At 46.1% G+C, this 24,925-nt stretch overlaps 1 protein-coding gene across 1 annotated transcript in view; it reads right to left on the bottom strand.

The window, feature by feature from the left end:
* The window catches only part of LOC144599687 (solute carrier family 12 member 9-like), a 90,447-nt gene that overhangs the window by 33,578 nt on the left and 31,944 nt on the right, over nt 1–24,925 (bottom strand). Inside the window, 2 exon segments of the mRNA XM_078410883.1 lie at nt 8,626–8,708; nt 15,360–15,517. Coding sequence (XP_078267009.1) covers nt 8,626–8,708; nt 15,360–15,517 — 241 coding nt within the window.

The following is a 24,925-nucleotide window of genomic DNA, read 5'->3' as shown; positions in this document are numbered from 1 at the left end:
ACCAGAGCTATGACTATTAATAGCATTTTTGCATCCATTTTCAATGGATGACAGTTCTCAGCTTGCATGAGGGTCACCTCTGGTAGACAACTCCGAGAATGCAATTAACAACGTAATCATCCAAAAATTCAATCAGGGCAGGGCGTATAGTTATATCTCAAGCTATTCCAGCTTTTCAAATCCTGCTACAAGAAATGCATCTTGGAATGTTAAGTCTATCATTTTTAAAACGCTCAAAATTTGGATCTTCTAAGCCGTTTAAAAAAAGTTGTAGATCAAATCTCCCACCGTTTCAGTTGTAGGCCAACAACTGTGTCAATTTTCAGCAACTAATAAATTGGAATGTCTTCTGGATTGACAAATGCAGGCTTAAAATTGCATTTATTTTCCATAAGTCCACAGGTGGTAAATATAGTTGCAAGCCCGTTCTAGATGTTGCCTCATGATGAAGACTTTTCCTACTTTCCAACAGAGGGAGCAGCACAGGTTTGAACATATAAGAAGCAAATTACTCATGAAGTGAATCAGAGTTCAGATATAAGTGAATACTTTTGTTGAAGCAATGTGAATGAATAAATGAATAAGTTTATTGGCCAGGTATGTGCATATACAAGGAATATGCCTTGGTGCTCGCTGACAAATGACAACACAAACATACAGCTAACAATTAAGAATAAAGCATAGATGTTGACATCTGAACAGAAGACACAAAGTGCTGGAGTAACTCAGCAGGTCAGGCAGCATCTCTGGAGAACAAGGATAGGTGACGTTTCACAGAGTGCTGGAGTAACTCAGCGGGTCAGGCAGCATCTCTGGAGAACTTAGATAGGAGATGTTTCGGGTTGGGACCCTTCTTCAGACTGATTTGGCGTTTGAACAAAAGCAAGTTGGACAATGGTGTCTGGACTTCAGTGTTTCAATGGATGCTGATTAATTAGATGGTTCTACAAAGTTTTCATTTTGGTTCTCCAACCCTTCTGGCTTTTCTGCAAATGTCTCCAACTCTCAATTTTTGCCTGACCTTTTAATTGACAAGTTAGATGAAGTGTAAATCAGCATTTAAAATGCAAACCGGCTGTACCTGCCTCAACTACCTCCTCCGTCCGGCAGCTCGATCCATACACCCACCATCCCTTGTGCCAAAAGTTACTCCTCGGGTTCCTTTCAAATCTTGCCCCCCACCCCCCACCTCCCCCACTCCCACCACCCAAACCCTATGTCTTTTGTCTCTTGCAAAGAGTAGGGAAATCAAGAACCACTGTGTGTTCACCCGATCAATAGACAATAGACAATAGGTGCAGGAGGAGGCCATTCGGCCCTTTGAGCCAGCACCACCATTCAATGTGATCATGGCTGATCATTCTCAATCAGTACCCCGTTCCTGCCTTCGCCCCATACCCCCTGACTCCGCTATCCTTAAGAGCTCTACCTAGCTCTCTCTTGAATGCATTCAGAGAATTGGCCTCCACTGCCTTCTGAGGCAGAGAATTCCACAGATTCACAACTCTCTGACTGAAAAAGTTTTTCCTCATCTCCGTTCTAAATGTCCTACCCCTTATTCTTAAACTGTGGCCCCTTGTTCTGGACTCCCCCAACATTGGGAACATGTTTCCTGCCTCTAACGTGTCCAACCCCTTAATAATCTTATACGTTTCGATAAGATCTCCTCTCATCCTTCTAAATTCCAGTGGATACAAGCCTAGTCGCTCCAGTCTTTCACCATACGATAGTCCCGCCATTCCAGGAATTAACCTAGTAAACCTACGCTGCACGCCCTCAATAGCAAGAATATCCTTCCTCAAATTTGGAGACCAAAACGGCACACAGTACTCCAGGTGCGGTCTCACTAGGGCCCTGTACAACCGCAGAAGGACCTGTTTGCTCCTATACTCAACTCCTCTTGTTATGAAGGCCAACATTCAATTGGCTTTCTTCACTGCCTGCTGTACCTGCATGCATCCTTTCAGTGACTGATGCACTAGGACACCCAGATCTCGTTGTACGTCCCCTTTTCCTAACTTGACACCATTCAGATAATACTCTGCCTTCCTATTCTTACCACCAAAGTGAATAAACTCACACTTATCCACATTAAACTGCATCTGCCATGCATCTGCCCACTCACACAACCTGTCCAAGTCACCCTGCAACCTCATAGCATCTTCCTCACAGTTCACACTACCACCCAGCTTTGTATCATCTGCAAATTTGCTAATGGTACTTTTAATCCCTTCATCCAAGTCATTAATGTATATTGTAAATAGCTGCGGTCCCAGCACCGAGCCTTGCGGTACCCCACTAGTCACTGCCTGCCATTCTGAAAGGGACCCATGTATCCCCACTCTTTACTTTCTGTCTGTCAACCAATTTTCTATCCATGTCAGTACCCTACCTCCAATACCATGTGCTCTAATTTTGCCCACTAATCTCCTATGTGGAACCTTGTCAAAGGCTTTCTGAAAGTCAAGGTACACCACATCCACCGGCTCTCCCCTGTCAATTTTCCTAGTTACAACCTCAAAGAATTCCAGAAGATTAGTCAAGCATGATTTCCCCTTCATAAATCCATGCTGACTCGGAACAATCCTGTTACTACTATCCAAATGCTCCGCAATTTCGTCTTTTATAATTGACTCCAGCATCTTCCCCACCACTGATGTCAGACTAACTGGTCTATAATTTCCCTTTTTCATTAGCTGCCCTCCAATCCACAGGAACTGATCCTGAATCTATAGAACATTGGAAAATGATCACCAATGCGTCCACAATTGCTAGCGCCACCTCCTTAAGTACCCTGGTATGCAGACCATCAGGCCCTGGGGACTTATCAGCCTTCAGTCCCAGCAGTCTACCCAATACCATTTCCTGCCTAATGTGGATTTCCTTCAGTTCCTCCGTCACCCTAGGATCTCTGGCCACTAGACCATCTGGGAGATTGCTTGTATCTTCCTTAGTGAAGACAGATCCAAAGTACCGGTTCAACTCGTCTGCCATTTCCTTGTTCCCCATAATAAATTCCCCCGCTTCTGTCTTCAAGGGACCCACATTTGCCTTGACTATTTCTTTCCTCTTTACATATCTAAAAAAGCTTTTACTATCCTCCTTTATATTATTGGTTACTTTACCCTCGTACCTCATCTTTTCTCCCCGTATTGCCTATGATCAATGCATTGGAGTAGGGCAACTCTACCCCAATGAATGCCACGATCCTAACAGGAAAGTTATATCCATCAAAGAAATGTAGTGCACTGATGATTCTTGTAAAGGTTAGAAAAAGTGCCAGTTCTAAATTACAAATCTCGAAGGACTTCAGTTTGCAAAATGTTCAGAGAAAAATAATGATATAGCGAGCTTCAATACCAGTTATTGGCTCAGACTCTACTTATTCAGGCAGTCAAAGAATTCCTACAAGTAAATGTCGTGACCTGAACCACTGCAGTCTGGAGAGGCAAAAAATACAACTTCTTTGTCAAGCAGTGGTTAAATTGGGAGGAATGCCTGGAGATGTCAAAATAGAGACAAATTAATATTACCCCAGACACATTAATCATTAATGCAACATAATGAAATTACACAAGACCCTACGGTAAAATTGGGAATGGTTATCTTTACTTGACTGGACCATGTAATTTTTTCCGCACGTCATTTCTACATTTATCATTCATTGCATTTCCTCGCAGAGTAAGGGCCAAATGAGTGACACGAGGCTTTCAAATCTCTGGTGGCTTAGAACAACTTATTAGGTTCTGAAAATGATTGGCAATTCACTGCTGCAAAGAGCAATTTCTTATAGTGCTTTTTGTTCCATCATTTAAACAAGAGGAATTTTTAGTTCATTTTAATCTTCAAAGTGCACAATATATGCTTAAATGCAAAGCAAAACTAAGTCTCTTGATTTTAAAACCTGTGACACATTTATATTGCTGCAATGCATTTACATCTCCTGACTTTGAAAAATTACAGTAAGATCATGCTCCCTAAATATAACATCCTAATTGCAGAGGCTGTACTGTTGCTAATCCGGATGTATGGAAATGAATAATTAAATTCCAACATGGTATTCTCTGCCTCAGGAAATTAACAACAGACTAACATTTTGAAATCAAGATCAACCAGATGCTGTATTTACAACATGCAAGTTGAAAAGCATTTGAAATGGGCTACCCGTGGAAACCATAAACAATTTGTACATAGCAGCCCAAAACACCAATATGGATTTAAATGAAGCACAGGAATTTTAACCAAAATAAAACTGAGCAAAATACTTGTCATTATCATCCTAACAAATGCTAGTCTATTCTTTAATCAGATGACATGAAAATTATAAATAGAAACATAAAAATGTTTGCATATTAGGAAAACAAAGATTATGTTCTGTCATGGAGGCAAAGATTTTAATAAGGGATAATTTGTTCAATTTTATGATCCCACATTACAGAAATCTTTCCTTGCATCACATTCCTCTTCTATCTTTTAATGCTTTTCATAAACGTACTTGGGTAATATCCTCTGGCATGCTGTGAGTTTCATACACTCCAGAGCAACCTGTCAACTCAGTGTCTAACATATTTCACATGAAGCTTCTTTTTTCCCTCTTTATAAATAAACCTGGATCATTTCAAAATAAATGTCTCTTTCCTTGCTCCACAAAAGTCTGTTATCAGTGCATTAAATGTAGAGAAGATATATATATATATATATATATATATATATATAGTTATACAGAAGGTATAAATATATCCCCGTGTTATACACACTGGAGCAGAATGATCTTGGGGTTAAGGAATTAAACCTGTTAGCGTTAAATTATTAGAACTCTTTAATGGATGACCAAGATGATAATTATTTTTCAGCCAAAAGTAAAATAACCTCACGCCTACTTACTAACTCAAGTGGCATCAGTAATATTGCAAAATGAGCTATTGCATTTTAAAGCCCAAAATTCTTTCATATATGAAAAAAGAATCAGATTCTGGTTATGCAACAAGGATACTTAAGAGTGTCGTATTACTGGAACGGTAGCTCACCATACTGGCATCTCTATGTTTGCCCTGGGATGAAGTCAGGGATATGAAGACAGTGAAAGGAAGGATGAAGGTGGACTGATTAATTCCCCTTCTCCAACAGATGGCGCAACTCACAGATGTCTCACTTTAAGCGATGGACAAGGCTGACTTTACTGCCGGCCCTCTCAGAGGCTGCATGAAAGTCGTGCGAACACTGGGAAACAGACTTTATTCGTCGAAAAAAAACTGGCCTCAAAGCCTTTGATATTTCAAAATGTTCTCAATTCTTTCTGGCGAAAGCAGTGACAGAAAATGCTTCCTCTTCAACCTACATATGCACTATTCCTCTTTAAATTTCATTCCTACTTTCCCTGTGGATTGCTTCACACCCATAGGCATATAAATGTACAAATGACTTTGTAATGTTAATTATGGTAGTACTTTACTGCAGCTCCTGACTATAATGTTAGGAGTGGTCCTGTGGTTACTTACAAAATAAATGCTCATTATGACCAGCACACGGGCAAAGATAATTATTCTTGTTCTTCTCAATTAATTGGCAATATAAACCAGTCACTGCTGAGTGAGAGACAATGGAATGATTTAAGCACACGGAAGACAATTTTAAATTTGTGAATGGTGGCAGGGGCAGGGGGGTTAAACTGTAGTTCCAAAATATAGTGGCAGTGATGCAGGTTATTTGTTGGTAAAGACACTTCAAATTTTTGGGTTGGGACTCTTCTTCAGACTGAATGTAGTTGGGGGTAGAAAGCTGAAGGTGTGGTGAGGGGGGGTGGGAGTTGATTGGCAGATGGGAGGACAAAGACCAGAGTTGAAAAGGAGACGAGAAAGAGGAGTGACAAAGGCAGAAGGAGAGATTATAGGGGGGGGGGGGGGGGGGGAGAGAGAGAAATGGATGTGCACCAGTGTGGGGGGGGCAAGGGGAGGTACTACTTAAAACTGGAGAATTCATTGTTCATACCATTGGGTTGCAAGTTAGCCAAGCAGAATACCAGGCGCAGTTCCGCCATTTTGCAAGGGATATGCATCATGTGCAGGAGGAAGGGATTTGGTTAATCTGACAAAATGTTTGACTCAGACATTGCGGGTTGAAGGGCCTTTTTCAGTGTTCTGTTCGATGCAAGACCCCATGGGGCAAGACAAAGTGATGAGTTACATTGACTGCTGTCAACAGCAGGATTATGGTTACAAGGAACTTACAAGGAGTGAGGGGGTATGGGGAGAAGGCAGGAACGGGGTACTGATTGAGAGTGATCAGCCACGATCGCATTGAATGGCGGTGCTGGCTCGAAGGGCTGAATGGCCTACTCCTGCACCTATTGTCTATTGTCTATTTAAAACCGAGGAGCGGAGGAAATTCCTCTTGTCGAGGACAGTGAATCTCGAGAACAGCCTAAGTAGGAGTTGGCTGCGCCTAACGGCTGCGGCTCTCTGGCAGTCTGTTGTCTTTTTTTCTTTTTTTTTGTTTGTGTCGGTGTTGGGATGGTTTTTGTTTCTGTTTTTGGCTGTGTATGTGTGGTGGGGGTGTGTGGTGGGGGTGTGGGGTGGGGTGGGGGGGTGGGGCGGGGGGAAACCTTTATTTTATTAGGTCTCTTCCCCGGGGCGCGGCTCGGCTGCGGGCCTTAACATTGCCGGCGCAGCTCGGCTGCGGGACGTTTCAGTGCCCGGTGCGGCTCGGCTGCGGGCCTTAACATTGCCGGCGCAGCTCGGCTGCGGGACGTTTCAGTGCCCGGTGCGGCTCGGCTGCGGGCCTTAACATTGCCGGCGCAGCTCGGCCGCGGGACGTTTCAGTGCCCGGTGCGGCTCGGCCGCTGGACTTAACATCGCCCGGTGCGGCCGCGGGACGTTTCAGTGCCCGGTGCGGCTCGGCCGCGGGACGTTTCAGTGCCCGGTGCGGCTCGGCCGCTGGACTTAACATCGCCCGGTGTGGCCGCGGGACGTTTCAGTGCCCGGTGTGGCCGCGGGACGTTTCAGTGCCCGGTGCGGCTCGGCCGCGGGACGTTTCAATGCCCGGTGCGGCTTGGCCGCTGGACTTAACATCGCCCGGTGTGGCCGCGGGACGTTTCAGTGCCCGGTGCGGCTTGGCCGCTGGACTTAACATCGTCAGCGCTGTTCGGCCGCGGGACGTTTCAGTGCCCGGTGCGGCTCGGCCGTTGGACTTAACATCGCCCGGTGTGGCCGCGGGACGTTTCGGTGCCCGGGGCGGCTCGGCCGGGGGGCCTTCCATCCCCTTGCGGGGGCTGTGCGTGTCGTTTGCCTCGGTAGGGGTCGAGCTGCCTGTCCGTGGGTGCGGGGGGAAGAGAGGGGAAGTTTTGTTGCCTCCATCACAGTGAGGGGGTGTTTGGAGTCACTGTGATGGATGTTTGTGTTGGGGTCGGGTGTCCTGTGTTCTTTTCTTTTTGCTGTATTTTGTGTGACTGCTGAAATTTCGCTCGGTGTTGTGCCGAGTGACAATAAAGTGTTGTTATGTTATGTTATGTTATGTTATCCAGAGGGCTGCGGCAGTGAGATCACTGGAGCTAATTCAAGAGGAAGTAAACGCATTTTTGAAAGATTAGGGAAACAAGGACAATGTAAATAAAATGAGTTGAGGCCCAGGAGCAGATAATGTGGAGAGGGAGGCCAGGCTGGAGGGACCAGGTGACCATGAGAGGGAGGCCAGGCTGGAGGGACCAGGTGACCATGAGAGGGAGGCCAGGCTGGAGGGACCAGGTGACCATGAGAGGGAGGCCAGGCTGGAGGGACCAGGTGACCATGAGAGGGAGGCCAGGCTGGAGGGACCAGGTGACCATGAGAGGGAGGCCAGGCTGGAGGGACCAGGTGACCATGAGAGGGAGGCCAGGCTGGAGGGACCAGGTGACCATGTGTCTGATCAAGGGCCTCCACCAAAAACATCACCTATTCCTTTTCTCCAGAGATGCTGCCTGACCCGCCGAGTTACTCCGGCGTTTTGTGTCTATCTTCGGTTTAGACCAGCATCTGAAGTACCTTCCTACACAGGCGACCATCTGCTCCCGTTTGCCCATGTTCTTGTCTATTACTTATCTCGTTATAAATCAAGAAAAGGGATAAAAGCCACAAATGCCACTTTCAAATAATGGCAAATATAAAAGGATAGAATTAGCCTGTTCCGATCTTCATACTATTGGTCTAAATTTAATGACAAGATCATTGCAGATTATCTCTTCAAGTTTAAACCCAGACATGGTCGTCAGACAGCTATCTCCTAGGGAGGGAGTGGAGGGAGAGGGGAGGGAGGAGGGAGGGGGGAGGGGGAGAAGGGAGGGCGAGGGAGGGGGGGAGGGGAGAGAGGAGGGAGGAGGAGGGGGGGGGGAGAGGGTGCTGCACCAATGCAGGAGAGGTTTGGGCCCCAACGGTCCACTTGGTCTAGTAATAAATAAAACTAAAAGGGAACACAGAGCGACATTAGTCTTGTACAAATTACCCCATATGAACTAAAGAACATTTCAGAGACTGCCAAATATTGAAACAATTCACCAATCTGTAAACCAAAATTATTTCTCACATAGAAGAAAGCAAAACAGTGCAGGCGATATTCAAATGTTAGTGTGACTTTATTTACACCAAAACAAATTACCTGGACGAAGACCCAGGAGATGAGAACAGCGGCCCAGGGGTTTCCACTGCCAGAGGTTTTCTTCGCAGGTACGAGCAGCTTACCTGAAAGGTGGAAAAGAAAAGTTAATCTATTGAGCAGATTAATTAGAGAAAGGCTACCAATATTTCCCAGATATTTAAGTGTTTTCTCTGATTAACAATGCAACAAGCTACAATGATTCCCTTGGGATTTCACCTCATTGTTAGACAGGCATGGTCCAGTACGCTTAACTTTGAAAGAAGTTAGACGCAGAATAACAAAGTAATGGTTACATGATAAGGTGCACGGACACACTCACCTGTAATTTCTCTTACTAATATTGCAAAATAAAATAATGTCTCTGCTAAAATTCAATTGAAGGATTTCAGAAAAAAGAATCTATACTTATCTGCAGATGTTGAATATTACAAAAATTTTGGGGATATTAATTACAGCAGTAATTTAATCAAAATTATTACTTGATCATGATATAAACTGAAATCTCTTAACTGTCAACAAGAGACAGTTTTCCCCTTATTCAAGATGGATTTGAAATATTAAAAGTTTATTGTGCCATGTAACATCTTCAAATAAAATGAATTGCAATTGCATTGAATGAATGGAGTTTTAACATCATATATTTAGTTAAATAATTTGAGCTCTGAATTGCCTTTGGTTTAAGGTGAGTTAAATTGGATTAAACACTGAATTTTGGATAAAAGTAGATTGCACGGAATTAATTTTGCAATTGTTATTAACAATGTTTGTTTCACTCTTTAATTTAGAAACATTATTGTAAATGTTAAAAGCATTTTTGAAAGGCTCATGGTTATTTATTATCAGTGATTAAACCACTAATTGCAAAAGGCAATGGACCTCACAACGGTAAAAGCTAATGAAGAGTGTTCCGAAGAAGGTTACAGTGCAAATAATCATAGTTAATGACTGGAATTGGAATCAAAAGTGATCACAGCTGGCCCAGAATCTCACCCCAGGTGTGGAGGAAGGGAATATGTCACTGCACGTAATGGCTTAATGGAACATGCATCAATCCAAGTAGAAACCCATGGTTTATCATCCTCACCCAAAATATTCTCAGAAACCCTGTTCTTTTCATTCTTCACCATCCCTGTCCCAGCAGAAAGGTTGTATACGGACACAAAAATCTGGAGTAGGATGCTATGAGGCTGCAGGGTGACTTGGATAGGTTGGGTGAGTGGGCAGATGCATGGCAGATGCAGTATAATGTGGATAAATGTGAGGTTATCCACCTTGGTATCAAGATCAGGAAGGCAGATTATTATCTGAATGGTGTCAGAGTAGGAAAAGGGGAGGTGCAAGGAGACCTGGGTGTGCTTGTACATCAGTCACTGAAAGTAAGCATGCAGGTACAGCAGGCAGTGAAGATAGCTAATGGCATGTTGGCCTCTCGACTCTCAAAATTTGCCCCCATTTCCTACGGTACCAATGACCACTGCGACCTCTGGCTCCTCACCACTACGATGATCTACCACCACATTGGGACATCCTGGCACCATGGAGGCAATGTAGACTCTACCTTTCTCCAACTGTTTGTCCGTCACTTCGGTACTACTTTTACTCTGATGTCACACTGGTTGTCATGAGGAATTGGACTTTCCAAGTAAAGAGAGAACAACCGACCTGCAATGGGTAAGATGGGTTCCACTATTTTTAAAAAGGTTCAAAATCATTATGGTCAGAACGTCCTAACCTTCCGCACTACCCACAATTATGATGATTGTTCTATGATCTAAGCAGTCATAGATCCACTGCATTATCTATTTGATGTTATAAAGGTATTCAGCAATTCTAAAGTCAGTCATTATTCATCTAGTTACTACTTAAAAGTAGTCAGTGTTTTTGTCTCCACCATGCTAGGCAGTGCGTTACAGATTCCAACCAGTATGGCCTCTTGCTTTGGCACCTCTGCCAAATGGAAAAGGTTTTATACTATCCACCCTTTGTGTCTCCCAATTATGTGCAACTCAGTTTTGTCACCTCCACCCTCCTCCACTCCAAGGAAAACAAACTCCAGTCGCTCCTCACAAGTGAAACACTTCACCCGAGGGAACATCCTGGTGAATCTCCCCTGCCTTCTCCCTAGTGTAAGCTCCTGTAGTGTGGTGACCCACATTTCACAAACCTCCACCTGTGGCTTAAACAATGTTCCATGAGGTTCCACCATAACCTCCCTGCCCTATCATACACCTTCTTCATTAGCATTATGCCCCTCTGTTCCTCAATATTTGCTACCACCTCTACGTTATATTCTTGTCGAGTTTATTGTCATATGCACAAATACAGTAGGATACAGGTACAATGAAAAGCTTGTTTGCAAAATCTCTAAAATTCCATTGAATATCGGCCCACGTCAAGCAATCCCCAAATGCTATGCGAGTTTTCTTCACATACTTCAAGGTCAGCAGAGGAGCAGCAGGTGAAGGAGTGAGTGCGGGGATTGGCTGCAGAAGTTAAAGCCTTGGTGAGTTTTCAAGAGCGGTTCATTTAAAAACCAATAACTAAACTTGTAAATCAGCGAATTAGTTAATTGAACAGCAAATAATAGTAGGGATTGCTCTAGGGGAGCGCCTCGTTGTGGTGAAGTACCTTGGTGAGTAAACTGTGAGTCTTTGGCTCGAGAGTCTTCGGCAAGGAAACTGAGGCAAGGTGGCTACACTTGATTCGAAATTTGTGATTTTTTTTTGTCCACTGAAGAAATGGCAGGCAAGTTGGTGCAGTGTGTTTCCTGCAGGATGTGGGAAGCCAGGGGCACTTCTGGAGCTTCTGGAGACTACACCTGCAGGAATTGTGTCCAGGTGCAGCTCCTGACTGGACGTGTTGGGGAACTGGAGAAGCAGCTGCTTGACCTCAGGGCCATCCGGGACAACAAGAGTTTCCTGGGCAGGACCCACAGTGAGGTTGTCACGCCAAGGATGCAGGAAGAGAGAAGGTGGGTGACTATGAGAAAGAAGAGTAAACATGGAATGCAGGAAACCCCAGTGACTGTACCCAATGAAAACAGGTACACCCTCTTGGGAGCTGTCGGGGCAGACGACTCTTCCAGTCCAAGCGGCGGACAGGTCGGTGGCTCCAATCCTAGCGATGAGATTCGACCGGGGAGACCGATGTTGGGCAGAGCCATAGTGGTGGGTGATTCCATTGTCTGAGGTATGGATAGGAGATTCTGTGGCAGCAGGCGAGACTCGAGGATGGTCTATTGCCTCCTTGGTGCCAGGGTTCAAGATGTCTCGGACCGACTTCAGAACATCCTCGAGAGGGAAGGTGAGCAGCCGGAAGTGGTTGTGCTAGTGGACACAAATGACATTGTGAAGAAATGGAAGGAGGTTCTGCAACGTGTGTTTAGGGAGTTAGGAAGAAGACAGAAAAGCAGGACTTCCAGGGTAGTTATCTCTGGATTGCTTCCAGTACTTCGTGCTGGTGAGGGCAGGAACAGGGAGATAGGGGATCTGAATGTGTGGCTGAGGGGCTGGTGCAGGGAGCAGGGATTTAGATTTATAGACCACTGGGACCTCTTCTGGGGTAGGGGTGACCTGTACAAAAGGGACGGTTTACACCTTAACTGGAGGAGGATCCACATTCTGGCAGGCAGGTTTGCTAGTGCTACACGTGTGGGTTTAAACTAAATCGCAGGGGGGGGGGGGGGATTAAGGATGGAGTTAAAGGGGAAGAGAGTACAGGAAAAGTTACGAAAGACACCCAAATTAATGGGACGGAAAGTTCAAGAAAGGATAAGAGAGTAAGGTCAGGCGAAATAGGAACTGGTGTGAGAGGGGAGGTGAATACCGAATTAAAAGTGTTATATTTGAATGCGCGAAGTATAAGAAATAAAGTGGATGAGCTTGAGGCACAGTTAGATATTGGCAAGTATGATGTTGTAGGATTTACAGAGACATGGCTGCAAGAGGACCAGGGCTGAGAATTGGATATTCAGGGGTATACGACCTATCGAAAAGACACACAGGTGGACAGAGTGGCTCTGTTGGTAAGGAATGAAAGTCAATCCCTTGCGAGGGGCGACATAGAATCAGAAGATGTAGTAATTGTGGATAGAACTCAGAAATAGTAAGGGTAAAAAGACCCTAATAGGAGTTATCTACAGGCCCCCAAACAGTAGCCTGGATAAAGGGTGCAAGTTGAATCAAGAGTTAAAATTAGCATGTAACAAAGGTAATGCTACAGTGGTTATGGGAGATTTCAACATGCAGGTAGACTAGGAAAATCGGGTTGGTACTGGACCCCAAGAAAGGGAGTTTGTAGAGTGCCTCCGGGATGGATTTTTAGAGCAGCTTGTACAGGAGCCTACCAGGCAGAAGCCAATTCTGGATTTAGTATTGTGTAATGAACTGGATTTGATAAGGGAACTCAAGGCAAAGGAACCATTAGGAGGTAGTGACCATAATATGATAAGTTTTAATCTGCAATTTAAGAGGGAGAAGGTAAAATCGGAAGTGTCAGTATTGCAGTAGAACAAAGGGGACTATGAGGGAGGAGCTGGCCAAAGTTGACTGGAAAGAGACCCTAGCAGGGATGACAGTGGTACAGCAATGGCAGGTATTTCTGGGAATAATACAGAAGGTGCAGGATCAGTTCATTCCAAAGAGGAAGAAAGATTCTAAGGAGAGTAAGAGGCACCCGTGGCTGACAAGGGAAGTCAAGGACAGTATATAAAAATAAAAGAGAAGACATATAACACAGCAAAGATGAGAGAGAAACCAGAGGATTGGGCAACTTTTAAAGATCAACAGAAGGTAACTAAAAAGGCAATACAGGGAGAAAAGATGAGGTACGAAGGGAAGCTAGCCAAGAATATAAAGGAGGATAGTAAAAGCTTTTTTAGATATGTGAAGAGGAAAAAAATAGTTAAGACAAATGTGGGTCCCTTGAAAACATAAACAGGTGAATTTATTAAGGGGAACAAGGAAATGGCTGACGAGTTGAACAGGTACTTTGATTCTGTCTTCACTAAGGAAGACACAAACAATCTCCCAGGTGTAATAAGGGGCAGAGAACCTAGGGTGATGGAGGAACTGAAGGAAATTCACATTAGTCAGGAAATGGTGTTGGGTAGACTGATGGGACTGAAGGCTGATAAATCCCCAGGGCCTGATGGTGTGTATCCCAGGGTACTCAAGGAGGTGGCTCTAGAAATCGTGGACACATTGGTGATCATTTTCTAATGTTCTATAGATTCTGGATCAGTTCCTGTGAATTGGTGGGTAGCTAATGTTATCCCACTTTTCAAGAAAGGGGAGAGAGAAAGCAGGGAATTATAGACCAGTTAGCCTGACATCAGTGGCAGGGAAGATGCTGGAATCGATTATCAAAGATGTAATAGCGGCACGTTTGGATAGCAGTAACAGGATCGGTCCGAGTCAGCATAGATTTACGGATGACACAAAGCTGGGTGGCAGTGTGAACTGTGAAGAGGATAATATGAGGATGCATAGTGACTTGGACAGGTTGTGTGAGTGGGCAGATGCATGGCAGATGCAGTATAATGTGGATAAATGTGAGGTTATCCACTTTGGAGGCAAGAACAGGAAGGCAGATTATTATCTGAATGGTGTCAGATTAGGAAAAGAGGAGGTGCAAGGAGACCTGGGTGTCCTTGCACATCAGTAACTGAAAGTAAGCATGCAGGTACAGCAGGCAGTGAAGGAAGCTAATGGCATGTTGGCCTTCATAACGAGAGGAGTTGAGTATAGGAGCAAAGAGGTCTTTCTGAAGTTGTACAGGGCCCTGGTGAGACCACACCTGGACTATTGTATGCAGATTTAGTCTCCTAATTTGAGGAAAGACATTATTGTTATTGAGGCAGTGCAGCATAGGTTCACAAGGTTAATTCCCAGAATGGCAAGACTTTAGAAGGATGAGAGGGGATCTTATAGAAACATATAAAGTTATTAAGGGATTGGACATGCTAGATGCAGGAAACATGTTCCCGATGTTGGGGGAGTGCAGAACCAGGGGCCACCGTTTAAGAATAAGGGGTAGGCCATTTAATACTGAGATGAGGAAAAACATTTTCACACACAGAGTTGTGAATTTGTGGAATTATCTGCCTCAGAAGACAGTGGAGGCCGATTCACTGGATGCATTCAAAAGAGAGTTAGATAGAGCTCTTAGGGCTAGCGGAATCAAGGGGTATGGGGGAAGGCAGGCATGGGGTACTGATTGTGGATGATAAGCCATGATGACATTACATGGCGGTACTGGCTCAAAGGGCTGAATGGCCTACTCCTGCACCTATTGTCTATTGTTTATGTATCTATGTTTGTAAATGAATTTCTCCTTACACAGCAATGCATCTTTTGGGAATCAATGCATTGAACCTCTCTCTGCCTCAAATATATCTGGCCCATGGTAAAGTACCAGGGTTAAACAATTTCAACATTTATAGAACATTCCATTTCCCATATTCTTACAAATATATTACATCATGTTTCTACCAAGACTGAATTTGCCACCTCTCAATAGTCTCCTCCAACCTTTTACCATCTGCATACGCCTTGTAGAAAATGTGCTACTTTAAATATGGAATTAGTTTCCTGAATAATGTGCCCATTAGTAAGTAATTTAGTTCAGTTGTGACAAGCAGGTCTTTCACAAAATGTAACGTCAACATCAAGTGTTTCTGCACAACTTTGATTCCAACAGTCATTTTATAAACAAAATAACTTGAATTAACTTGCCAAATATATTGTCCTTAGCAAGTGCATAGAGAATTCTTGATGCTCCAATCAAATTGCTCATTGCAGCCGACAGAGTTGAAGAGTAGACGCCAATGATGACAAAAGGGTGCCAGATGTTGATGTCCGCTAGGAAGCCATAATTATTTTGGAGAAGAAATCTTTAAAGAGAAAAAAATATCACACTTGGGTGAGCACACATCCAGAAAGCCAAAAGAATCAGTTTATCCCATAAAATACAAACTGCTCAACCACCTGGCAACATTGCTAGGATGCATTAGTTTACAGAAGTAGTTATTTAGCAGTTGTACAACTGATTACAATCCAGATACAGAGAACACATAGAAATAAGCTGTAGAACTCACAAAGACAGACATTTAGTGATTCTGTCCCAATGATTACTGAGAAGGAATTCATTTCATCCTTGCTCCTCTTCTCCAAGCACTAATCTATGATCAATCATCTTCATGTCTTCCCCCTGCCCATGTTCATAAGTGAGAGAAGCAGATTTGGGCCATTCGGCCCATCAGCTCTGCTCCGCCATTCAATCATGGCTGATCTATCTCTCCCTCCTAACCCCATTCACCTGCCTTCTCCCCATAACCCGACACTTGTACCATGTGCAATCTGCTGCAAAAACTGTGCAAGGACAGCATCATCTACATGACAGGTGCAAAGCACGATGTGGCCTGCACCCAATGGACACATACTCTTTCCAGAAAAAAATCACCAGACAGCAATGAGAAACAGGAGTGGTCCTTTGCTTGCATTTTGCTATCTTCGGTTTCAGAGGGCAGACAACAGTACATATGGACTTCCCTGAACAAGCTCCCATCGTCAGAATATCGGGACAATTTGTTACCTTAAAATAGTAATACAACTGGAGGCACTGAAATAATGCCCGTGACCTGCGTGGGTTTTCTCCGAGATCTTCGGTTTCCTCCCACACTCCAAAAGACGTACAGGTATGTAGGTTAATTGGCTGGGTAAATGTAAAAATTGTCCCTAGTGGGTGTAGGATAGTGTTAATGTGTGGGGATCGCTGGGCGGCACGGACTTGGTGGGCCGAAAAGGCCTGTTTCCGGCTGTAGATATATGATGATATGATGATGATAAATTACACTGCATGTAAGCAATGCTTTAACCTTGGCAACAAAAATCTCACAGAATAAATAAATGCAATGTATAGAATGATTCTGTACAAGGTTAGTAAACCGAGCTCAGTTGCTATACCCTGGGAAATATTTTGAATAAATGTTTTGGAAAGTAAACATACCAATCTTAATCAGAAAACAAGCTAACAAAAGAGCTTAATATAATTACATCTTCCAACTTCAGTTTAAAAATGCTATAGGTCAGCATTTCTAAGTGCAGCTAATAAAACTAATGAGGCACGCAAGACATATCCAGCAAAGTGGAGTGCGCCATTCAATTTTCATTATCCTATTTGTGCATCTAAAAATTCCTGTATCCAGCCTCCCGCGTGGCTTGCATACTTATGAACAAAGGTTTTCATGGCAGACCATCAGGATGACTCACAATCACTGTGCACGTCTGTGCTGCACATGCCTGACAATTGGTTTTCAAATCAGCCTCCTGCTTGAAGCAAGCTAAAATTAAAACAAAAATCCCAACAACCTTTGTTTCACTAAATATATTTGGTGTACATTTAAACATATAAATATGATTTCATTTGTTCTACCCAACATTTATCAGTTACAATGCTTCCTGCAGAAAATAAAAGCCTGCTACTGGTCCTGACCACAGACAACAACCACCCCCCCAAACATTTCTTGGTCGTTTGCACCAACTCACACTTGCCAGGGGACGGGAAAATAAAAACATCATGTTCAGAATTGCTTGTCAAGCTTTGTGTAATTAATTGATTGTAAATGAAGCATTTATTTTCAGAAGAAAAGTGGAAGAACTGTCCAAATTAATTATTGCATTTGCTCATTTCAGCTTCAGAATACTGTATACAATGGTGTGTTGCCTTACAAAAAATACTGCAAAAAAGTAATCCCGTTTTCTGTTTTAATGTTGCAAAGCAAACCGGTGAGATGAACAGTTAGATCTTTGTGCAAAACTTTACAAACTTGCTTCAAGCGAGAGGCTGATTTGAAAACCACTTGTATAAGAAAATAACTGCAGATACTAGTACAAATCGATTTATTCACAAAATGCTGTAGTAACTCAGCAGGTCAGGCAGCATCTCGGGAGAGAAGGAATGGGTGACGTTTCGGGTCGAGACCCTTCTTTAGACTGATGTCCCGCCCCCCTGACATCAGTCTGAAGAAGGGTCTTGACCCGAAACGTCACCCATTCCTTCTCACCCGAGATGCTGCCTGACCTGCTGAGTTACTCCAGCATTTTTTGAAAACCACTTGCCAGGCATGTGCAGCACAGACGTGCACAGTAATTGTGAGTCATCCTGATGGTCTGCCGTAAAAACCTTTGTTCATAAGTGTGCAAGCCACGCGGGAGGCTGGACACAGGAATTTTTAGATGCACAAATAGGAAAATGAAAATTGAATGGCACGCTCCACATTGCTGGATATGTCTTGTGCGCCTTATTAGTATACAACTACAGAGCTCAGCACCAACTTCAACTCCTCCTCCCACTCCCAGTCTGACCTTTCTGTCATGGGCCTCCTCCAGTGCCAGTGAGGCCCACCGGAAATTGGAGGAACAGCACCTTATATATCGATTGGGCAGCCTGCAGCCCAGCGGTATGAACATTAACTTCTCCAACTTTAGATAGTTCCTCCTGACATCAGTCTGAAGTAGGGTTTCGACCCGAAAGGTCACCCATTCCTTCTCTCCTGAGATGCTGCCTGACCCGCTGACTTACTCCAGCATTTTGTGAATAAATACCTTCGATTTGTACCAGCATCTGCAGTTATTTTCTTAGACTACTGGGTCGATCATTTGGACAGTCTAAGAGCTGGGCCCCAAAACACATGCATCATAATGCAATTTCCTCCCACTATCCTTTATCTCACCAATAAGCCAAATACTTTACTCTTTCCTCACAGGGTAACGCTCAACCCACAGGTTATTTTAGTAAATAAACTTCGAGGCACAAACATATCTTTAATTATGGTCCAATGGACAATTATTCTGGACAATAAACTAAACCGATGACTGATAATTGAATAAAATACTCCAAATGAGGTCTCTGCATGATTTACTTGATTTTAACTCTTGGCACCTTGCAATGAAAGGCAGGGATACTGTTCTCCAAACTTCCTGCTGTAGCTGTTGCATCACATCAACCAGAGTGAGCACAGAGTGCTGGAGTAACTCAGCGGGTCAGGCAGCATCTCTGGAGAACATGGATAGGTGACGTTCCACAGATTGCTGGAGTAACTCAACGGGTCAGGCAGCATCTGTGGAGAACATGGATAGGTGACGTTCCACAGAGTGCTGGAGTAACTCAACGGGTCAGGCAGCATCTGTCCGTAAACAGCTAATTTATGGTACTTTCACAGTTAATGAGAAAATTGTTGAGTGATGCCAAAAATTGGTTTGTTAAAGTCATAAATGGTTGAAATAATTGGGATCAAAGAAATGCGAGCAGAGTAAAACAAATACTTTGGTTGTGTCTTCATAAAGGGAGGCAACAAATAATATAGCAGAGGTTTGGAAGCTGGGGGTCTGGAGAGAGGGAGAAACTGAAGGGAATCGGGATGAATAAGGAGCTAGTGCTTCACCCATAGGCTGACAACCCCAGAATACAGAAGGAAGTGACCCTGGAAATAACATGCATTGAGGATCATCTTCTGAAATTCTTTAGTCTTTGGAGTTTGTGCAGATTGAAGGTTGGCAAATATAACCAAACTGTTTTAACAATATGACTGACAGTAGAGGAAATCCCTGGCCACATCTCTGCTATGGAGCAGAGTGGGAGTCATGGACCAAACTCCTGCATGTTTTTTATAGCTCTGCCTATGGAACAGAGAATACGGTAGATTTAGACGAAGAAATTCCTCATTTTAATTCAATCTTCAAGTTCCATCCCCTTATTCTGAAGCTGTGCCCCCGAATTGTAGATAACTGTACGAGGAGAAACATCCCTCAGCATCCACCATTAATGATGTCAGAGGGTTACGTCTCAGCAGGGTCGTCTCTGCTGCGATGAGTACTCAACCTTCACATCTCAACCATTTAATTCTTGGAATTAACCCCTCTGCTCGAACATATTTGCTTTAAACTCACTGGAACACTGTTTACATGTTCCCTATAAACTCATGTTTCAATGGAAGATTTATTAGAACTGTAACTATATCAAAACTTACCAGAAATATAAGCAAATGTGGACATGGGTAAGAACTGATTGCTCAAAAATGCTCAAAATCTGCCAGCAGCCTTTGTGCTCCTAAACCACAATCTACCAATCGGAGAGAGCTGGAGTAACTCAGGGGGACAGGCAGCATCTCTGGAGAGAAGGAATGGGTGATGTTTCAGGTCGAGACCCTTCTTCCGACGGGAATCGTCCGAATCAGAAAAATATTAACAACTAGACCATAAAAAACATTGTATATGAGAATTAAGTGAAATTGTATTGACATTGAGCATAGTCATTCTGTAATGTTCAATAGAATGACTGAATGTGTCTTTGTGATTATTTTAGAGATGGGGGTCATAAACTTTGATTTTCCAACGGTTTACTGAAAGTTAATATTTGCCTGCTTGATCAGCTACAGTTTAAATTGTGAAAAATCTAAACTTTTGGGAAATTAGTCACTCAGCTAAATGCATTTGTTCAAACTTTTGTTTCCTGAAAAAAAAAAATGAAGGCTCACGTTATTGAAGGCCCGCTGAGTTACTCCAGCACTCTGTGAAACGTCACCTATCCATGTTCTCCACAGATGCTGCCTGACCCGCTGAGTTACTCCAGCACTCTGTGAAATGTCACCTATCCATGTTCTCCACAGATGCTGCCTGACCCGCTGAGTTACTCCAGCACTCTGTGAAACGTCACCTATCCATGTTCTCCACAGATGCTGCCTGACCCGCTGAGTTACTCCAGCACTCTGTGTCTGTCTTCACAGCCTGCTCCTTCCAGTTTAACGTCACTTTCATTCAATCTCTGCTGGTCCTCACCCAATCAACATGAGGGCCTTTTCATTGCCCTCATCCATCCATTCTTTTCCTGCATCTTAAAACTAGCAATACTTCCAACTTGAAAGGTCAAACTTTAAAGTTGTTTATCCAATGACCTGCTGAGTATTTCCATTAATGTGTTATTATTTCAGATTTTCAGCATCAATGTAATCTTTTGCTTTCGGATTAAAAAAAGTCTCCAATGAATAGTCAATGGCCTGAAATGCCAAGTCTCGTAGATAGACATAAAATGCTGGAGTAACTCAACAGCATCTCAGGAGAGAAGGAATATGTGACGTGTTGGGTCGAGACCCTTCTTCAGACTGAGAGTCAGAAGATTAAAAAAAAGGTATGTCAAGCCTCCTTCTCCCCTCACAAATGCTGCCCGAGATCTTCAATAGTGCCAGCATTTGCCCACACTCGTGTGTTGTGCTTCTGCTTTAAACAATTCAGACACTGCTGAACAATTCAAAGCATAGGCATTCTAATAGAACGTTAATTGCTCAATTGTATCACCACAATTTCCACCATGAATCAATATTTTGTTGATAAATTCATCAACCAATCATTTAGTTACTAATTGTTTGCATGACAGCTCCATCCAGAGTTGACAGTGTGACTGGATGGCCAGTGATTGCCACCCATTACATCGCTGCTCTCAGTCACAACTAAGTTTCTTACATTTAACAATCAACATCAGCTAATGATCATCTATACTGTTTCAAGGTATTTATTCACAAAATGCTGGAGTAACTCAGCAGGTCAGGCAGCATCTCAGGAGAGAAGGAATGGGCGACGTTTCGGGTCGAGGCCCTTCTTCAGACTATCTATACTATCTTTATACTATCTATACTGTTCCTTTCAGTATTGATCCCATTCGAAGATATATGCCGAATGTGTGCTTAAGGTTTAAAAGATGAGCAGACTTTGATGATAACTGAAACCATCTGACTCTTGTTGCTCTGTATGTGTTTTTTTAAAGATGGTAACTGCTGTCAGGTGGAGCTGCAAATGAACAGTGACCAGAAGGAGTGTGTACAAAACGCCTGGATTAAACAGGAAACTGCAGCCTCAAACCAAATGCAGATGCAATGAAGAGAAGTCTGAGAGAAGCTGGAGTGGCAACGAGATAGAAGTCCAGTGCAGGGATATAGGCGGGAAGAGAGCAGATCGGTAATGATGATTTCTCCTTCACATTTTTTGAAATAATGAATGAATGAATAAGTTTATTGGCCAAGTATGCATATACAAGGAATGTGCCTTGGTGTTCCGCTCACAAATGACAACACATAGAGTTAACAATTCAGTCTGAAGAAAGGTCTCGACCCGAAACGTCGCCCATTCCTTCTCTCCCGAGATGCTGCCTGACCTGCTGAGTTACTCCAGCATTTTGTGAATAAATCGATTTGTACCAGCATCTGCAGTTATTTTCTTATATAACAATTAAGAATAAAGCATAAACACATCAAAACAATAAGGATACACCATTATGGTCTAAACATGAGGGTGAAAATAAACCAGAGCAAAAGAGAGACTGCAGACTTTGGTTATTGAGTAGAACTATCAAATAACGTCTCTATAGTTAGAATAAATGTTGTTGCCTTGGGTAAAACAGGAAGCAGAGGAAGAAACACTTATCCCATGCACCCTCTTCTGGTCAGTCCAAGTAATTCTGATACCACTTCTCCAAAACAAGGTTAAAAATTACAGTAACACATTACAGAGTAATTTTACAAGTGTTCCTCTTTGAGGAACATTGTTTGATCAAGCGTCATCTACTGTTTCGCTGTAACCCATTACACAATACAGTAAAAATAACAGAGTGGGGGGGAAGGGGAGAGAGTGGGGGGGAAGGGGAGAGAGTGGGGGGGAAGGGGAGAGAGTGGGGGGGAAGGGGAGAGAGTGGGGGGGAAGGGGAGCGAGTGGGGGGGGAAGGGGAGAGAGTGGGGGGGGAAGGGGAGAGAGTGGGGGGGAAGGGGAGAGAGTGGGGGGGAAGGGGAGAGAGTGGGGGGGAAGGGGAGCGAGTGGGGGGGAAGGGGGAGAGAGTGGGGAGGAAGGGGAGAGAGTGGGGAGGAAGGGGAGAGAGTGGGGGGAAGGGGAGAGAGTGGGGGGGAAGGGGAGAGAGTGGGGGGAAGGGGAGAGAGTGGGGGGGAAGGGGAGCGAGTGGGGGGGAAGGGGGAGCGAGTGGGGGGGAAGGGGAGAGAGTGGGGGGGGAAGGGGAGCGAGTGGGGGGGAAGGGGAGAGAGTGGGGGGGAAGGGGAGAGAGTGGGGGGGAAGGGGAGAGAGTGGGGGGGAAGGGGAGAGAGTGGGGGGGAAGGGGAGAGAGTGGGGGGGAAGGGGAGAGAGTGGGGGGGAAGGGGAGCGAGTGGGGGGGAAGGGGAGCGAGTGGGGGGGAAGGGGAGCGAGTGGGGGGGAAGGGGAGAGAGTGGGGGGAAGGGGAGAGAGTGGGGAGAAGGGGAGAGAGTGGGGGGGAAGGGGAGCGAGTGGGAGGGAAGGGGAGCGAGTGGGGGGAAGAGGAGCGAGTGGGGGGGAAGGGGAGAGAGTGGGGGGGAAGGGGAGAGAGTGGGGGGGAAGGGGAGAGAGTGGGGAGGAAGGGGAGAGAGTGGGGGGAAGGGGAGAGAGTGGGGGGGAAGGGGAGAGAGTGGGGGGGAAGGGGAGAGAGTGGGGGGAAGGGGAGCGAGTGGGGGGGAAGGGGAGAGAGTGGGGGGGAAAGGGAGAGAGTGGGGGGGAAGGGGAGAGAGTGGGGGGGAAGGGGAGAGAGTGGGGGGGAAGGGGAGAGAGTGGGGGGGAAGGGGAGCGAGTGGGGGGGGAAGGGGAGCGAGTGGGGGGGAAGGGGAGCGAGTGGGGAGGAAGGGGAGAGAGTGGGGGGGGAAGGGGAGCGAGTGGGGGGGAAGGGGAGCGAGTGGGGGGGAAGGGGAGCGAGTGGGGGGGAAGGGGAGCGAGTGGGGGGGGAAGGGGAGAGAGTGGGGGGGAAGGGGAGAGAGTGGGGGGGAAGGGGAGAGAGTGGGGGGGAAGGGGAGAGAGTGGGGGGGAAGGGGAGAGAGTGGGGGGGAAGGGGAGAGAGTGGGGGGGAAGGGGAGAGAGTGGGGGGAAGGGGAGAGAGTGGGGGGACGGGGAGAGAGTGGGGGGACGGGGAGAGAGTGGGGGGAAGGGGAGAGAGTGGGGGGAAGGGGAGAGAGTGGGGGGAAGGGGAGAGAGTGGGGGAAGGGGAGAGAGTGGGGGGGAGAGAGTGGGGGGAGAGAGTGGGGGAAGGGAGAGAGTGGGGGAAGGGGAGAGAGTGGGGGGAAGGGGAGAGAGTGGGGGGAAGGGGAGAGAGTGGGGGGAAGGGGAGAGAGTGGGGGAAGGGGAGAGAGTGGGGGGAAGGGGAGAGAGTGGGGGAAGGGGAGAGAGTGGGGGGAAGGGGAGAGAGTGGGGGGAAGGGGAGAGAGTGGGGGGAAGGGGAGAGAGTGGGGGGGAAGGGGAGAGAGTGGGGGGAAGGGGGAGAGAGTGGGGGGGAAGGGGAGAGAGTGGGGGGAAGGGGAGAGAGTGGGGGGAAGGGGAGAGAGTGGGGGGAAGGGGAGAGAGTGGGGGGAAGGGGAGAGAGTTGGGGGAAGGGGAGAGAGTGGGGGGAAGGGGAGAGAGTGGGGGGAAGGGGAGAGAGTGGGGGGAAGGGGAGAGAGTGGGGGGAAGGGGAGAGAGGGGGGGAAGGGGAGAGAGTGGGGGGAAGGGAGAGAGTGGGGGGGAAGGGGAGAGAGTGGGGGGGAAGGGGAGAGAGTGGGGGGGAAGGGGAGAGAGTGGGGGGAAGGGGAGAGAGTGGGGGGGAAGGGGAGAGAGTGGGGGGAAGGGGAGAGAGTGGGGGGAAGGGGAGAGAGTGGGGGGAAGGGGAGAGAGTGGGGGGAAGGGGGAGAGAGTGGGGGGAAGGGGAGAGAGTGGGGGGAAGGGAGAGAGTGGGGGGAAGGGGAGAGAGTGGGGGGAAGGGGAGAGAGTGGGGGGAAGGGGAGAGAGTGGGGGGAAGGGGAGAGAGTGGGGGAAGGGGAGAGAGTGGGGGGAGAGTGGGGGGAAGGGGAGAGAGTGGGGGAAGGGGAGAGAGTGGGGGGAAGGGGAGAGAGTGGGGGGAAGGGGAGAGAGTGGGGGGAAGGGGAGAGAGTGGGGGGAAGGGGAGAGAGTGGGGGGAAGCGGAGAGAGTGGGGGGAAGCGGAGAGTGGGGGGAAGCGGAGAGAGTGGGGGGAAGCGGAGAGAGTGGGGGGAAGCGGAGAGAGTGGGGGGAAGCGGAGAGAGTGGGGGGAAGCGGAGAGAGTGGGGGGGAAGGGGAGAGAGTGGGGGGGAAGGGGAGATAGTCGGGGGGAGGGGAGAGAGTGGGGGGAAAGGGAGAGAGTGGGGGGGGAAGGGGAGAGAGTGGGGGGGAAGGGGAGAGAGTGGGGGGGAAGGGGAGAGAGTGGGGGGGAAGGGGAGAGAGTGGGGGGAAGGGAAGAGAGTGGGGGGGA

The sequence above is a fragment of the Rhinoraja longicauda genome, chromosome 13 (assembly GCF_053455715.1).
Source record: "Rhinoraja longicauda isolate Sanriku21f chromosome 13, sRhiLon1.1, whole genome shotgun sequence".
NCBI lineage: Eukaryota > Metazoa > Chordata > Chondrichthyes > Rajiformes > Arhynchobatidae > Rhinoraja > Rhinoraja longicauda.
The sequence above is the reverse complement of the archived record's forward strand: the minus strand, read 5'-3'. Positions and strand labels throughout refer to the sequence as shown.